This window comes from Mus caroli, chromosome 2 (genome assembly GCF_900094665.2).
Source record: "Mus caroli chromosome 2, CAROLI_EIJ_v1.1, whole genome shotgun sequence".
Lineage (NCBI taxonomy): Eukaryota > Metazoa > Chordata > Mammalia > Rodentia > Muridae > Mus > Mus caroli.
In genome coordinates this window covers 71997536-72015461 of record NC_034571.1, presented here as the reverse complement: position 1 = coordinate 72015461, position 17926 = coordinate 71997536, and the positions used below count along the sequence as shown (strand labels likewise).

At 41.1% G+C, this 17926-nt stretch overlaps 1 protein-coding gene across 2 annotated transcripts in view; it reads left to right on the top strand.

Moving 5' to 3' along the window:
- Positions 1–17926, top strand: part of Sestd1 (SEC14 and spectrin domain containing 1) — a 95956-nt gene that overhangs the window by 74560 nt on the left and 3470 nt on the right. For both annotated transcript variants that reach the window (XM_029472050.1, XM_021150523.2), the window contains 7 exons: positions 1824–1946; positions 8683–8877; positions 9323–9437; positions 10747–10906; positions 15063–15144; positions 15809–15931; positions 16478–16669. In XM_029472050.1, the coding sequence (XP_029327910.1) occupies positions 1824–1946; positions 8683–8877; positions 9323–9437; positions 10747–10906; positions 15063–15144; positions 15809–15931; positions 16478–16669 (990 nt within the window). The remainder of the gene's footprint in view (positions 1–1823; positions 1947–8682; positions 8878–9322; positions 9438–10746; positions 10907–15062; positions 15145–15808; positions 15932–16477; positions 16670–17926) is intronic.

Genomic DNA, 17926 nt, shown 5'->3' with positions numbered 1-17926 from the left:
ATCTTATACCCACACCCACAGTGACATACCCATTCCAACCAGGTCACACCTATTCCAACAAGGCCACACCTTCAGATGATGCCACTCCCTGGTCAAAGGATATACAAACCATCACATACAGTTAAAGCTTATTATGGGTGATTTTGGATAGAAGCAAGTATTTTACAGGACTGATGTATAATGTATGCATTAATCATTAGCATTTTCATCATTGGGCAAGAAAGGTCCAATGGATGTATTTCCAAGGAAGTAGAGTCTTGAACGTCGATGCAATAGCTGTGCATCTTAAGATGAATGGGTTGATTGATTGGACAGTTAGAGAGAAACAGGCAAAGGGTGGCCTGCTTAAAATGAGGTTTGTAAACTTATTAAACATCATAGTAGTTTGCACATGGAAAATCACTACAGTATTGTAGTTTAGTGCTAAGTGAAAAAAATCACAGGATAGAAATCACTTGGATCTTAGGAGTTGGCTGAAGCAAATACATCTAGGATGATACAGAAAAGCTGCTTTGAAAATTAACAGAAGGAAATGTACAGGGTTTCCTTACATTGTATGTTTATATAATAATTAAAAGAATGCATAAGCATTTAAAACTGAGAGTGCGTGTTAGCAGAAGTGCACTGTAAGAGACAGATTGCTCTTCATTATGCGGCCATCCCAGCAAGAGATGGAAGCACCTGTGCCCACTTTGTGAGAACTGTCCCAAGTGTAGGCTTAAGCCAATGCACATCTAGTCTCAGGTTCTCTGTTGTAACTTAGTAACAGGTGACGCTTGGTGATATTGTTCCTGCTCGGCTTGATTAGAATTCCTTAACAGAGAGTGTTCAGGAAGAGTTCGCAGAACCTCCTGAATGAGTCTGATCATTACTCTGTTCCCCCGAGCAGCACCAGTGTTACTTGGTAATGTTGCTTCTACTAAAATTCACCCAGAGGCAGGTCTGAACTGTTACTGTCTGGTGGAATACAACGTGGGGCATCTTTCAGTTCCGTGAGTCACGAGGGAGCATGAACCTGTGATGCTAGAGTGACTCATCTTCCCCAGATGGCTCACACCTGCCTCTGTGACACTGCAGATGAGGACTGGGTCCCACCATCCTGGCAAACTATAGATCCCCCTAATATTCACTTGAGCAGAGTTTGTGGGGCTTCTCCGCAGAAGTCTAGATGTCTAGTTTATCCTAGGAAGACACCTAGAACATATTAAAGTCGTCTTATTCTGTAGTTAGTTACGTAGTATTTTCACTTTGTTACTTCACTGTTTTAGGGCTTTGGAAAGAACATTCCCCCCGAGTCTTTCCTTTGGTCCTAGTTTTTCAATAGTATATTGTTACCTTGGACCAGTTACTTAATTGCTGAAACTCAGTTTTCTGAAGTGTTAGTTAAAACCTTTGACCAATGTCATTTCTGATGTCCTTCCCAACCCTAAATCCTGTAGTTCTGGATCTCTTAACTTAAGCAGAATTTAACCCTCTTTAGTAGAAGCAGGCCAGTGTTCTCTCTTGTTGGTTTTCTACTTGTTTTTTTTTTTTTTTTTTTCCTCAGCCTGGCAGATAGTCAGATAGCTGAAAGCTAAGTGCTAGCTACAGTGTCCATTTTTCCAAGTTCAGGTTTCTGGTAGTGATATCCCAGTGTAAATATGTAATTCCAGATGAGTCGTTTACTACATGTGATATTTTAAATATTTAATAGACATTTAAATAGAATTTAAATAATTTAAGTTATAAACATTCAGAGAATTCAGGAATTTGGGGACGGGAAGCTAATGAGAATGAAAATCTGAAAGCTTTTGGTTATTCTCATCTTACCTTTTCATTTGTAGGTTGTGAACTGGCTTGAAGGGCCTGGGTCTGAGCAACTGAGAGCACAGTGGGGCATTGGCGACTCGATCAGGGCTTCCCAGGCCCTGCAACAGAAGCATGAGGAGATCGAGAGCCAACACAGCGTGAGTGAGGAGCTTTCCCTTGGCCGTGGCAGCACTAGTAGCTGGGTGGGACTGAGTACTGCGTGCTGGGTTGCTTCCAGTGTTGGTGTAGGGTATGGAGTGCTTATGTTGAGTGCTTAGAGGTCTGAAAGTGACCTTGATGGCTGAAATATAATCAGTGCCAGTTTGGGCCTGATTCCCATACAGTTCCATTACTTGGTTAAAGAAGCACAATTTGGATGACATTTACAGTGTCAGAGAAATGGCAACTTAAAAATACAGAACCTTTGCCAGTAGTTCCTGAGATGGAAACTTCTGGGTTTAATTGTTGTTTCAGCAAGTATTAATCATATAGAATAATGGGTTTCATTTGTGAAATTTTTATAGTTGTATATCAAATGATCATATTCACTTCCCCTTTCAAACCCACAGTTGTCACCACCCCCACCCCATCCCATTTCCCCTTTCCCTTTCCTTTTCCAAGTGGCATTTCTGTGGTCCTCAGAGAGAGGGCCGTTGCTGCTCTCTTGGGAATATGCAGTAGGATTATATGCTAAGAGCCACAGCACCGACATCGTTAAACACAGGAGATCAGGTTTACGTCGGGCAATAAATGAATCCCTAAGCTGGTTGTAGAGAATAATGACTAAAAAGAATTTAAAATGTAAAACTTGGCAAGTGGAAGAGTTCAATATTGTTTGGGTTCTGCTGTGGGGCAGTCAGCCTGGCTTCAGTGTGAAAGTCATGTCCAGTTTGAGAGGAAGACACTCAATTTTCTCAGGCCATGACATTTTAAGTAGACTGAAAACAAAATTGGAAAAATTAACATTGAATATGTTAATTTGCATATTCTTAGAATATCTTCAAAAACTTGTCAGTAATAATAATGTTGGACTCATAAGAAACTTAAAAATGAAATCCTATAGTTGAAAGCATATATATTTTCATGCATTTCACAGCTTCCAGCATGGATCTCTCTTTTATGGTTAAACGAAGTTGTTGTGGATAATTTATATTTAACTTATAAGCCCTGTTCCTGAGGTTATAATCTTTTTAATTCTCTTGGTTTTTGTTTTTTTTTTTTACATGATATAGTACTAATTAGTTTGTCTCTGATTTTGATTTAATTTTTGGTAGTGATTTGGTTTGTAGGAGCTGCGTGGATTATTCTGGAATGCATTATTATAGTATAACTGGATTATATAATTTGTTTGCTTATTTAGTTCTTAAAATCAGTATGTGGCATAGAGCATTCCTGACTTTATCTGAAGAGAACTTAATTATGCAAGACTTTTAGTGAGGGTTTGTGATGTGAGAATCTGAAGACATTTGTGTTTTGTTATTTAAAAAAAAAAAAAAACAAGAAAAACACTTATAGGTAGAAAATGGGTTATACACAGACCATGTATAAGTTCACATTGGATTGAAAAACACATTGTGTGTTTCATGAAGTGTGGATAAAGGTGCAGGTTACACACAAAGGTGTACCTGTGTAGCACTGTCTTTACAAGGCCATTACATTACTTTAAAGAAGCAGTGTACTACGGAGTCTGTGTGCTTCAGCGTACTTTGTGTGCTGAAATGTTTGCAGAACTTCTAAACTGGAAAGGACCCCTAGCCGGGGTGGGGATATCTAGAGGAAGATTCTTCAGGTGCAAACACTGCTGACAGACAGACATGCTTTCCTGATATTGTAGTGGATCTCTGGGCTCCATGTGGTCCTTTCCGTGTCTTCTCTTAGAGAAGTCACTCAATTTAACGAATAAACCTAAGAGAGAGCGTGTTCTTCGTCATGCCCTAATTCTCAGGCTGTTGGTGCTTGTGGACTTGCAGAGACAAATTGACGTCTTCACTCCTAGTCCTGGAGGAAAACACTGATGACTCCCCACGGATTGCACTGAAGTCGTGTGTGCTGGTTGGGATTCATTGCATAATTGGGAAGTGTGGAAAGACTGGGTGGGAGTCGGGATTAAATGGAGTCAGCCACAGGTTGGAAACAGCTAAAGCTTGGTGGATGTGGACTTTTATTATTGTGTTGGGTTGCATTTTGGTTAGATTTGAAATTCTCCCTTGTAAGGTTTAGAAAGAGGATTGAACTATTTTAACCAATAGGTGGCGCTGCACCGTCGTTGACTTGTGAAAAGGTTGGTTGATAATACATGTGCTAACTTATGATATTTAAGGTTCTAATATTTAGTATTTTATTCAAGACTTTCTTAACTGAGTGTAGTACAGCATGCACCTATAGAGTATTGCCCTAACTTTGAAGCTAATCTGGTCAATATAGCCAGTTGTAGACCATCCAAGACTACATAGTGAAACTGTCTTAAAATCAACCAACCAACCAACCAACCAACCAAAAACCCAATAACAAAATTGAAACTCTTGTTTGTTCTTTGTAAATAAGATCCAACAGCTGGAAGCATTTATTGGTGTTTCTCAGGTCTTGTGAATTAATGGCAAAATTTAGTATTGATAGCTAATAAAGATAGAATTTAGAAATGTTTAGTATACTATTTGCTTTAAATTACAATGTCAAGCATTAAATTCAAACTTCACATAAAAGCTAATAATGGAGAATTAAAACTACAAACTCAATACGTTTGGCTGTTTAGGATTAGTATAAAGAAGAATGAGACTTCTACTAACACACAGCTCTTTGCAAGGGATATGGTGTAGAAATTCATTTAGCTTTTTAGTACAACAGAGAAAATAGTAAGGAATGTGATGGTGGTTATAGAATCTGACAACAAATTTTAAAATCTTTTAGTTAAATCTTGGTGTGGTGTTGCATACCTATAATCTCAGAACTTTAAGGCAGGAGAATTACAAATTGGAAGACTCGAAACATTAAAAAATTTTTTAAAAAAATTAGTTCAATAAAAGTCTTTTGTAGGTTGGTAGAGGCAACTGAAGCAAGAAACCTGTGGTAAGAGTGTGGAGTGTGGTCTGTGAAGCCTGTTTAGTATTCTGTCAGGATCCTGGCCATAGAGGCCACATGTATGTCCTGGTGTGTACCATCTGATAGGAACCAGTAGTGCGCTTCCTCTTGATCCTTCCTGTGTGGGAATCACCTTGGGAGCCTGACCTGGCCCTGTTTCCTTCATCCACATTGGGATGCTTTTTCTGGTACAGCTGTTGTAGATGTTCAACATTCCAGCAGCGCCACTGTCCAAACACTGGCAGCTAAGACCTTAAGTCTTGGTGCTGCAGAGAAGACACTCATGCTCATTGGCTGACTGTCTTAGTGCTGCAAAAAAGACACTCACACTCATTGGCTACTGTATCTTTCTTCAAGCCCCAAATCTTGTGCTTTTTCATTTCATCATACTTAATCTTATTCCATATAACAGATGTATAAGCTGGATAGATCAGGTGAATGAAAGGCAGTCTGCTCACCTAAGGGAACATACACTGTAATCCCCCCTGTTGTAGGAATAAACACTTCAATTGACCTTCAGTGCATATTATAGACTATCCCGGTCTCCATGACTCATCCTAGACAGGCTGCCGATGTGTCTTTAGGACAACCTCACTTATATAAATCAATAAAATCTGTATCTCTAATCAAGGTATTGATTTTTAAGACACAGCAGTTCTTGTGTTATATTTACATCCTTGGTGAGATATACCTCGTATACCCTGGGGCCCCACCAAAGAGCTTAAACCTTCTGATGAGCACCAAGCCAAGTGAAGCTTGAAGTTCTCAGTGAAAAATTATTTTCTAGAAGGCTAACCCCTTAATGTATTGCTTTGCTTAAAATCATTGCCACTTCTTTTTCAGGAAGTAGACACATTTCTTCAGAATACTAACTAAATTTCTAAGTGCTATAAATAAGGCAGTGAAATCACAGTCTATTTGGGAACATGACATCAATTTTCTCCAAGATTCCTTTCACATTAAAACAGCCATTCTTGGACTGGTGAGAAGGTGCCTGCTGCCAGGCCTAATGAGCTGAGCTGTGTCAGAGGTACTCATGTGGTGGAAGGAGAGAAACTTCTCCTGAAGGTTGTCCTCTGACCCGCCCCCATGCTGCACATTAGCACATAAGACACACAGTGTAAAATAAGATGTTGACATCTACTCTCCATTAGCCGTTGTAATAACTTTTTATTTTTAAAATTCCTTAAAAACTAATTATGTTTCTAACATAGCCAATAAAATAGGAAGACAATTCTTACCACCACCATTAATGCAACAGTAACTTGACCTCCACAGTTTTGATAGTCTAGGCATAGAGATCTTTGTTGTATGGCTTCTCATATGTATTACTGCTGTGTCTTATTCATGTTAACCCAAAAAATTCCAGACATTTGCAAAAAATCATCTTAAGTAGGTATACTTAATTTAATACCAAGTCTGAAATGTCTATTATAGTTTGTATATTTATTCAGTGTGAGTTAATTGTGTGCATTGTTCTGAATTCTTGAGTTGTAGCAAAGTCTTACCATATAGAATTTACAGTTAAGTCAGGAGAGATGGGGAGTAGAGAGCAATGGAGAGGTGTGGTATTGAGGCAAGGCCTCTCTGAGGAGATGGCACTTAGTCCCTGAGCCTTGAAAAGTGGTGAAGGAGGAATTCAAGCTCAAGCTCAGACTCGGTGCTGGAAGCTGCTGCTGCAGAAACATGATGGAGGGGGATGTCGGTGTTGCCAGGGAACGGGGGAACAAGGTGTAGGCAGAGGCCCGGTCTGCAGCAGGACTGTAATGCCTTTCAATCTGTAAGAAGCACTTTTTGAGCATAGACTAGTGTGGAGTTCGAGGTAATAAAAATGAAAGAGTAGAGACTACGAAAGGAGGGAGGCAGCAGACAGATGAGCTGTTGAGTCATGGGGTGGAGCCTGGGGCCTGGCTGGTGGAGGAGCTAAGCCTTGGAGTCTCTGGTGGGTGTGACATGGTTGGTTTCAGAAGAATGGTAGTACAAAATTAGGGGAAACTTCTTAGGAGAAATTTGATTAGGAAAAATTCAAAAGAGAATAGTAAGTGAGATAAAATGAGTATTGAGAACCCCTAAAAGAAAGGTGTGTGTGTGTTAGTTATAGAAATGATTTGTGTACAGGTGTGTATATATGTTCAAGTTTGTGTGTGCACATATACATGTATGTGTGATTTAACTTAAAACATTAAGGTATAGAAAACCTAAAATGTACATTTAAATATATTTCAGCTGATGTTCATGCGGATGAAAGTAATCCAATTGAAAAAGCTCTGGTGGGTGATACAGACAACATAACTCCAGAGGCAAAGCTCTGTGTCTGCAGCAGTGAACTGGCTGCAGGGCGCTGGGTGTGGTGGCCCACAGGGTGCAGGGCTCCAGAATTGCTCACAGGTTCTCATGAGATGCTTCTGGTTCTTCCAGTGAAGCAAGGAGTAATATCTTAGAAACTGTATGTTCTCTCTCAGCCTGCTTATGGTCAGTAAGTGGGAGGCAAGTGTGTGTGAAGAGTGTGAAACCTGGAGATCATGAGGGGAAACAAGGTTCTGAAAGAGTCCAATAAGATGCATGTAATGCAGCGGTGGAAAGGAGAGTGTGAGCGCGCGCGTGTTTTGGGGGAGCACAGGCACAGTGCCAGAGATGTGTGGAAAAAAGAGGAAAGAAGAATAAAACTAATTTTTCTTTGAAAATGACATTTCAGAATAAGGCTTAATAGGTTTTTTTTTTAAAAAAAAATAATAAAACTTTGAAGTCTTTGATATAATCAAGGCACAAAGTAAGATATGTAAACACATGTATCCTGCCATTTACTACCCAACAGTGTGGAGCGGGGCAAGCATTGAAAATGTATTTTCCTTTATGTTGCATAAACATTGACTGAGCGATGTGATGTTGGTAAGCTATATATAATCTGTGGAACATCATTGCTACTGACCACAGTTGTATAGCACATTGCTGTAGTACCATAGCCACATGAGCTGGTATAGTCACAGTAGGCAGAGAAACCTGGTTCTAGGTTGTGATAGGTACATGTATAGAAAGAAGCCTGCATGGGTCTAAATGGAAGTAGTGTGAGTCTGTGACCCAGGGTAGAGGGAAGAGCAGGAGGCTGCCAAGCTCTGGGCAGAAAACCTGCTGACATGGATTGGTGGACACCATAGGATTGTAATGTTAACATGCTAAAGGCAGGCAGTTGGGATCAGTCCTTGGAGGTCAGAGAACAGGATCCATGAAATTGAGGTTTAGGGAGCTGTATAGTAGCAGGCAATCAGCTTTTGTGGTGTCTACAATAGGTCAGTAAGATAAAGAGAATAATACAGTTCAGAAGAGAATCAGGGAGTCAGGGATGAAACCAGGAGTTGGTGTTGGTAGATGTCTACATGATGGAGACACTGTGAAGAGAAAGCCAAGCCTTTGTGGCATCCCTCTGTGGATAGGGGAGCTGCAGATGCACTGAGGCAGTGGTGAGGTTTGGGGACTTGACAATAACAGTCTGGAGGTAATGATGAGGCATGAGCTCACCCAGGAATGGTGGGTGGGATGTTCTTGATAAGAACTATGGTTGGTTTGGGAAAACTCCAAGGGTCCCCGTATTTTCTGAGTACAAACAGGCTTCCCTTAGAGCAGGGAAGAAGGGCCACTTAGAAGGCCCAGGAGAGACTGGTTTGTGGCTGATTTGGGGTCACAGTGGAAGGATGTGAATATTCTCTATTTAAATAATTCTGATATGCGAAAATTTCTGTTTCTCTTCTTGAGAAATTAGAACTAGTGCTCCAGGAGCAAATCTGACCTTTAGATTGCTTTGTGATGCCCCTGTTACAGGAGTGGTTCGCAGTATATGTGGAGCTTAACCAGCAGATTGCAGCACTCTTAAACGCCGGAGACGAGGAAGATCTTGTGGAGTTGAAGTCTCTGCAGCAACAGCTTAGCGATGTTTGCTATCGACAGGCCAGTCAGCTAGAATTTAGGCAAAACCTCCTGCAGGCAGCTTTGGAATTTCATGGTGTGGCCCAAGATGTGAGTACCTGCTCTGATTCCCTTCCCTTTCCTGCAAGTGGTCCAAACAATCTGCACAAACTTTTGTAGGTTTGCATGCCCCGTGATGACTTTTCTGGGACAGTAATTTTCTGGTGGAGGTAATGAAATGAATTTCTTTAATTAAGTTATTTTGTCATTCCGCATGTGATTGGATTCCAAGCTAGTAGTTCACTTTGATGGTTTCTCAATACATGTGTTTTGTAACATAGACAGAAATGGAACCATCAATAACTTCTTGCATTCTGCTGACCTTCCTGGTGCATGCATCCGTGTGTCCCATCTTCTAGATAACCTGCTTTCTGATTACTCATCCTTATCTTTTAACTGCATAGTCTTTCCAAGTGTATCTGTGATGACCTCATTAATCATTGACGACTTGAGCTGCTGGTTACATCAGGGTTGTCTCTTTGTCCCTCTGCTTTAGTTGTCTCAGCAGTTGGACGGCTTATTAGGGATGTTGTGCGTAGATGTAGCACCAGCTGATGGAGCATCGATTCAGCAAACTTTAAAACTGCTTGAAGAGAAGCTGAAAAGTGTTGGTAAGCAGATTTTAAAAATGCTGAAACCAAAGAGTTCTTTGTAAAAATATTACCATGGTTAGAGAGTTAATTTATAAACTGAACTAATTATCGTTTGCAGTAGACACAGAAACAAAGTATTAAGAGGTTTCATTCCTTGAAGGGTTATAATTTATGCTAAAGCATTTATTTTCCATTGTAATTGTTCAGGCCTGCCTTCCTTGGGCCTTTACCTTCTGTTACTCAGTCAATCTACAGGTGCTATGTCTTGCATAGTCCAGGGACATCTATGTGTAATGCATGCCAAAACCATATTTTTGAATGTTCCATGGCAAAACCTGCATGCCTTAAACTGTGTTTTATTCTGTGATTTTGTTATATTTGTTGCTATATTCTAACCATGAGAAAAAAAATAGTTGGTTTGATTCTGTGCCTTGTGTCTCCACACTGGGAGTAATCTCAAAGGGAAAGTGTGGTCCAGTTCTATCAGTCCACCTCTGACACTTGGCATCAGGACCCTCCCATGTGTGTGCAGTAGGAAACAGTGAACTTCCTAGCGGGAAGTAAGGCTGAGAAGGGGCATTTTACAGCAGGAGTGAATGGAGAAGACGCTGAACAGGGAGGGAGGTCGTAGAAAGTGATGACATATGATTGAGCCAAATTAACTCATTATGAAAACAACTTCAGGGAATTAGTTTAAAAAGCATTTTGTATTGACGTTTTACTTGCTTACAGCCTTTGTTAATGGATGGTGTGCATAATACTATTTAATATTTCATATGCCAAATGTGCTTTTAAAGTATCAGAAGTTTTCTTGAGCCACACTTTTTCTCAAAAGAGAACTCCTATGCACGTGTCTAATTTGGCGTCAGTACATCCTGAATGGTGTTTCCCATGGCATGTGAGCTGCAACTCACAGCTAGTGTTCATCCTTTTATTCTGTTCAAATATTGTGAGAGATTTTGCAATCTCACAAATATTATACATTTTTAAACAAAATATGTGCACTAGTTCCCTAAAAAATGGAACACAAAAGCAAGAGGAAAAAAAAAAACAGAAAATAGTATTTGCTGACTAGAGACTCTCATACTTCTCGTTTTCAGCAATAGTCATCTATGCAGATGTGTGCTTTGAAGATTCCATTTAGGGAGAATTTAGCAAAGTGGAAAAGAGGTCCAGTTAAGCCCCATTTAAAGGTTCTGTTGCTTGAGATAGTCAAAGATCTGCATCCTGGCATGTCCCTGTGTAGAGTCTACATTTAGAACCCATGTCTAGCTGTTGGGAGGAAGCACCCTTGCTAAGAGACTCAATCCCCTGTTGTTTGTTTTAGATGTAGGATTGCAAGGCTTACGAGAAAAAGGTCAAGGTCTCCTGGATCAGATCTCCAACCAGGCTTCCTGGGCCTATGGCAAGGATGTAACTATTGAAAATAAAGAAAACGTGGACCACATACAAGGAGTGATGGAAGACATGCAACTTAGGAAACAAAGGCAAAGTCTAAATGTTAATGTTAAATTTTATAAAGATAACATGACAACAGTTAACTACTCTATATTTTGCAAACTCAAATCTCTTACCTGTTATATGCTATGTATAGAGTAGGTTTGAGGTGAGTGTGACAATTTCTGTGTAATTGTTCTGACAACTAATGCTAATTCATTAGGTGAAGAGGCATCTCTCCCTTTTACTTGGTTGTAAAGATTTTAGTTATTCTTAGATACTCATATTTGCCTTAAGATGACCTTTTTCGGAGGCGTGTGCTTTTTCTGTCTTCTTAGTTTAGAGTTCTGTTAAGTCTTACCTAGTTGTTTCTGTATCTCATTTTCTTATGCAATATATCCAATATTGTGTTGGCTGTAGGATTAGACAGTGGGCTGACACCAGTTTTGTTTTCCTTGATAGACTAACAGGAATTTAAGGCTTTAAGGTCAACTTGTGGGTCATGATCCCTTTGAGGGTCACATAGCAGGTATTTATGTTATGATTCATAATAGTAGCAAAATTACAGTTATGAAGTAGCAACTAAATAATTTCATGCTTAGGGGTCATAACAATATGAGGAACTGAAAGGATCACAGCGTTAGGACAGTGAGAACCACTGGTCTAGAGACTCAGTCTATAATAGTGACCTGGAAGTGTTAGAAAGTAAAAAGATTAAAATTACAGAGGCAAGAATAGGCACAGATAAGGTAATCTGACATGGTTGTATGGAATATTGCACACATGCAAACTTAAGTCATAGGAAATTTTACAGAAATTTCCATCCTACATCATGAAGAGTTGCAGGACAGGGGACTCCTTTGCACCCTGCCCTCCTGCAGGGTCCTTCCCAGCAGCTTTTAGGGTGAGACCGACCGTGTTTGTGCTCTGGCTTCTCTGACACCCTCCTGTCTTCTCACTCCAGCATTGTTTCTGGTCCAGCCTGGTTCTAGCTCCTCCTGTGAGTGCTTAGATCTCCAATAGGAAATATAATAAGTGTGTACCCAGAACTGGCATGGGAGGGTTGCTCACTCTCAGCCCATGTCTTCTGATGGCCCCACTCGTTCTCAGAGCTCAGCCCTGTGCAGGTGTACCCGAGCTCCTTACTTCTCTGGGTCATTTTCTATCCCTCTATTTTTTTCTGCCCTCATAATCCCTGTCTGCTTTCTCGTTCCAGTGTCAGTAACTTCTAATCATTGTATCTAATAAATGCTCAGTCTCAGGAAAATCAGAATATTTGGACCTGACCTGCTTGATTCTGAATCGCAGTGGACACAGTTGGTGCTGTCTCTTTGAAAGTCAGTGACATCTGTGTCTTATTTCAAATCACCCTCTTGGCTCCATCCCTTCTGGTTTCTCTTTCTCTTGCTAAAGTTGTGACTTCCAGGGCTCATGGGTCTCACTCTCCTCTCTGGGTGTTGTTTCTGAGTGTGCCCTGTGTACTCAGGGCTTGCTAGCTACCAAAGGCTCCCTGACTCAGGATACCACAGAGGACCTCGAGTTGGATGTGGCACATTCCCCTCAAACCAACTCTGTCTAGATCAGATTCCTTTCCCCCCAAGCTTTGCTCTCTTTCCTAGTTTCCTGTTCAAGTTGCTGTCGGCTACCAAATTTAAGATTTATCTCTGAGTCTTTAATCTTCCTGTTCTCTTACACCCAATCAGATGCCAAGGTTTGTTCTTTCCTGCCTTGGGCCTTGCTGCCCATCAGGCTGCTGCAGACAAGAGTAATCTGTTCACTTACAAGAATCAGATGAAGGGCTGGAGCACTGCTTGCTCTTCCAGAGGTCCTGAATTCAATTCCCAGCATCCACATGGCTCACAGTCATCTGTAATGGGATCTGATGCCCTCTTCTGGTGGGTCTGAGGACAGCTACTGTGTATGCATATACATAAGAAAGGAAAAAGAATCAGATGAAACCGTTGACTTGCTTTTATACCTTTACTTTGTCTCTGCACCATTTCCAGGTCTGAGCCCCACTACTGCTGTGTCCTGTCCTTACCTTCCATGCATGTCTAAGGCCAAGTAAAAGTGTATTTCTGTCGTTGAAAATGGAACAGGCATCTAGACAGCACCCCCTTGGCAGTGGGGTCTGGGCAACATTTACCAAAGGAAAATTTACGCTGAGGAAAGTTCTCGCTTCACATTATAAAAAAACACAGCCAGGTATCCGCTGCTGCTGCTGCGGTGAAGTGAAGGTAGATTATTGTAAAGCGTTTCCTCCTCCACTGCCAGAGATCTCAAGGAGCCCCCTGGTCTATCGTCTGGGGGCCATTCTTGAGGTAACTGCTGAACTTGGCATCCACTTTGTGACGAGAACCCCTCCTCGCTATACTTGCTTACAGTGTTGTCTTAATACCTTCAATGGAACTGGGTTCTTTGTTTGTTATTTTTTTTTTCTTTTGTTTGCTTCAGACTCTTGATCTTTTGATCTTGATGTTGATGGTTTTAAGTCTTTTCCATTCTGCTTTGATTTTTGTTGTTGTTTGTTTTGTTTCCTGGATGCTGTCCACTGACATGCACAGGCCCTGAACTGTGCACGAGCCTGAAGGCCACAGGTGATGTGATTTAAAGGCCCCAGCTGTTGTTTGTACAGATATTTTCACAGTTGCCTCCACTACTTTAGCTACTTTAATTGGAATGCCTTATAGTTTACCAGTGCTGCCTGGGCTGTTTGTGATTCATCTTTAGCCTTGTGGTCTAAGCTGTTGTTGATGCTGGTGCTTATTTTCACCATTATCCATCTTAAAGTGATATTCCTTATCAGCCTTCCATTCACAACAACAGCACAGCTTCGGGGCCTCAAGGGTCTGATGCCAGTGTTCAGCACGCCTTCTGTGGGGTGGAGGCATGAACTTCTTGTGACAGGGAAGCTGGCTGGAGATGGCTAACTGTGGACTACTCTCGTCAGACTATGTGCTGGATGGAATTACACTGGGGCTGTCTTCTGAGATGAAGCTGTGCCCCTAGGATCACATGGGAGGCCGCCTTCAGCTCTGTAGTCTTAGTGTCCATAACTTCCACAGAATTCCACTTGCTTTGTTTCACGAATACGTTGTGTTTTTCATGCATCCAGGACTTCCTTATCTTCTTGTTTTCTGTCCAGTGGATGCTTATGCTAGGCAAGTGAGTCGCGTGTTCTCTCCACCCCCCACAAAGCTGCTGGGTCTGTAACAGTCTTTATCATCTTACCTATCTAAAATTCACTCCCCAGGAACATTTTCCAAAGTGACACTGTGTGCTTTGATAACATACAATTTAAATGTAAGCTGTCTTACTTCCCCAATGACACAAAATATGTTCGAGCTTTTATGTGTTAATCATCTTTATTATTAATGTGTCGTAGATATTTTGTTTTGTATTTTGGAAACAATTATCATTATTTCTCTTCTGTTGCTTGTAGACTTACCTTAAGAAGCTGTATTGTAGCATTAGGCTGAGACTGAGAATCTTTACCTAAAAAGTAGCCTGGTGGAAGCTGGTTCTGGGTTATCATTAGACACTCTTCAGGAACACTGACCGTAGAGCCTGGGGCCTGTTGAATTGCTTGTTTCTGATATGTGGGGCTTTCTAAGAGTTCCCTTCCTGCTTCCTCCCGGGCGGGACTGCATGGGAGTGAAGAAATGGGCCCGACCTTAGTTACACGGAGACACTGTTAGAGTTTGCTCTCTACATTATTTGTGCTGACCACAGTGAGACCAGGCTCAGAAGATCTGTGGGTTAATTTTTTAAAAAGTATACATAAACATCTTAAATTCAGAATTTAATATTATTTCAGCTAATATAATTTGATAAGATATATTAATTAAAATTTCAAGAAACATTATCGTCTAAACTCTTACACTTTTATCTTTGAAGCTAGGTTAATAAAGTTGGCAATGGAAGTTTCTCTGGGTTTTGGTAGACTACTGCATTTATGCTTTGCTTCAATATTTTGCAGAATCCATGCTATCCTCAAGAGGGTTTGTCATTCAGTATCATTCCAGGTATTTTGAGGTCTTGATGTAACATAGACAATAGATTAGATATTCATAAACTTCTGACAAGTCAGTACAAAATAGTTGCAGTTCTTAGCGTAGGACTAAGTACCTTAGTGTTCCTTAAACACGCATGTCAGACAATCACCGAACCCAGAATAATAAGCTGGGTTTGTGTTTGGTCCATTAGATGTGAGGACATGGTAGATGTGCGGAGGCTGAAGATGCTTCAGATGGTGCAGCTGTTTAAATGTGAAGAGGATGCTTCACAGGTAAGGCCTGCTTAACCACGTAGGAGGTTGGTTTAGATTTACTTCATTATAGATTAAGTTAGAAAGTTACTGAACTAAAGTGGACTCCTGTGGTCTAAGAACGTCAGTGTATGACATCAGGCTCTTGTTTCTCCTGTAGAGAATAAGCTTGGTGCTCAGCTAGTTAACTGATCTCATTTGACTCACCCCTCAGCAAAACCCTCTGCTGATTTAGAGACTGTAATCTTTATTAATTATCTTTGTCAATTCAGTTGTTAGCCCTATCCTGGAATGAAGGCTAGTGAAGCACCCTGCTTTCACCCCATAAAAGAATACTCAGTACTACATAAAAAACTTGATATAATCATGTGTTTGGTATCAGAAATTTACTTAATCACATCAGATCCCAGCAGAACTCTATTACAGGGACCCCATGGCCTTGGGTCACATGATGCTGGGTTACATTGAGCACTTCTCTTTGGAAGGTCCAGCCTTGACTTTTGAGGCAGAAGTTTGAGGAGCAGAGGAGATCATTAGTTCATAGAGCATGGCATCGAATAAATGCTAAAACCAAAGTTAGAATTAAAGAACTAACCAACCAAACAGAAGCAAGTTCTGCACAGATGTCATATTTCAATGCAAGAAGAGAATTATGAGTCGGGTTTTATTCTGAATTTTCATGTAGGCGGTAGAATGGCTGAGTGAACTTCTGGATGCCCTGCTGAAGACCCACATCAGGCTGGGTGATGACGCTCAGGAAACGAAGGTTTTACTGGAAAAACACAGAAAATTTGTCGATGTTGCCCAGGTACAGAACTTGTTTTCTTTTCTACAAGTGCACAGTGTGAATAGCTTTCTGCAAGACTATGGTGTAACTTTACCTACTAGTTCTAAGAAGGTCAGTGTTGCTACACAGAGCTAAGAAAAGGCCATTTGGTGGACATACACTCACTCTTGACTGCAGGGCTTCTTTGTGCCCTGCGTGTAGTATTATATGTTGTGCTATTGTGTGGACTATCTAACAATTCACAGAATCAATGTGTGATACCAGCAAATTAAAAGCGACACTCCTAGTATCTCACTAGAATTAGCATAGTAATACAGAATTGTTTGGGGATTGAGAGTATGTTTGTGTATTTTCTGTAATACAGAATTCACATGGTTATATTTTACTTTGTTAGATGTAATATAAAGTATATAGCTAACTTTACCTCCTCCTTTTGGTCACCATCAGATCTCTGAGGTCACTGGACTGTGTAGTATTGATGTATAGTGCTGCCACACGCCTCACCCCCCGCCCTTCCCCCCCATCTGAATTCTTGTATTCTATCTCGGTGGTTATTTTCCTTCCTAGAGTACTTACGACTATGGCAGACAGCTGCTTCAGGCCACAGTTGTCCTGTGCCAGTCTCTGCGCTGTACTTCCCGATCCTCAGGGGACACACTTCCTCGACTGAACAGAGTGTGGAAGCAGTTTACAGTAGCATCTGAGGAGAGAGTGCACAGGCTGGACATGGCTATTGCCTTTCACTCAAATGCTGAGAAGGTAGGCAAGGGCTTGAAAAACTTGATTGTTTGTTTTTTTAAAATTTTATGTGTATACGTGTATGCATGAATTTAAGTTTGTACACTGCATGTATGTGGTACCTTTGGAGGCCAGAAGAGGGAGTCACATTCCTCTGGGACTGGAGTCATAGACAGTAACAGTACTGTCATGTGGGTGCTAGGAATTGAGCACAAGGTCTTTGGAAAAGTAGATAGTGTTCTAACCATTGAGCCCTCTCCAGCCCCAGTGTAGTCCCTTAACAAAAAGCTGCCAGCGTTTAAAATGTTAACTGGAATATTGTGATTCTGTGGTTATTCTGTGTGTTACTCTTCCTAGTTGTTCTGTTGCTGAGGTTCATTTGAATGTGTGTGTTGTCTTAGGGGAATCTATACTCAGTCTCCTGAGCTGACCCCGTGCTGCAGTGCTTGCCAGAGGACTCCAGAGCTACTGGAGGCCTGCCTTCCCCTCCCCTCTCTTTGCCCACACAGCCCAATCCAGGTCCAGGATTCTGTCTTTGTTCTGCTGTCACCTTGTCAGGCTCTGTCATTGGATCAGGAAAGGAAATTGTTTTAGCAACTACATTTTTAAAATTGTCAGAAAGTTTTTAAAAGTTACCTTGTGATTGCATAATCTAAGGTAAAGGCTGGCCAGATAAACTAATGAAACTAAAAAAACAAACAAAAAATCCTTTTGTTTCATGATTATTTTCAAAGATTCTGGAAGTTCTGTTTTATAGTTTTATGTCATTAGTTATAGAAGCTGGCTATAAAAATAGTAGTGTTATTTGGACAAGTTTTTGATAGAGCCCATTTCTCCTCACAGTAGCTGAGAACATTCCATTCAAAAAGGAAGCAAATTGGGTAGTTACGTTTGTATTGATCTCTTACAGTGGGGATTTATATGTAGGGATTTTCAATATGCAATAATATGTGGAAAGTCTAGGCTGCCGCCTCATAGCAGGACAGAACTGGTGACACGAGGAACCTCGGGGACCGAGGCATCATGTTTGATACACACACGGTTAAAAGTGGCCATAGCTGATTCTCTCACCCACTCACTGACCTTTTCAGACATTGAGTGTGTCGGTTCAGTCCTTTGGGAAATGAAGTAGGAAGACCACAACTTCAAGGGCAGGCTGAGCCACAGAGGGAGAGAGAGATACCCTGCCTCAGCCACAGAGGGAGAGAGAAATACCCTGCCTCTGAGCCACAGAGGGAGAGAGAAATACCCTGCCTCTGAGCCACAGAGGGAGAGAGA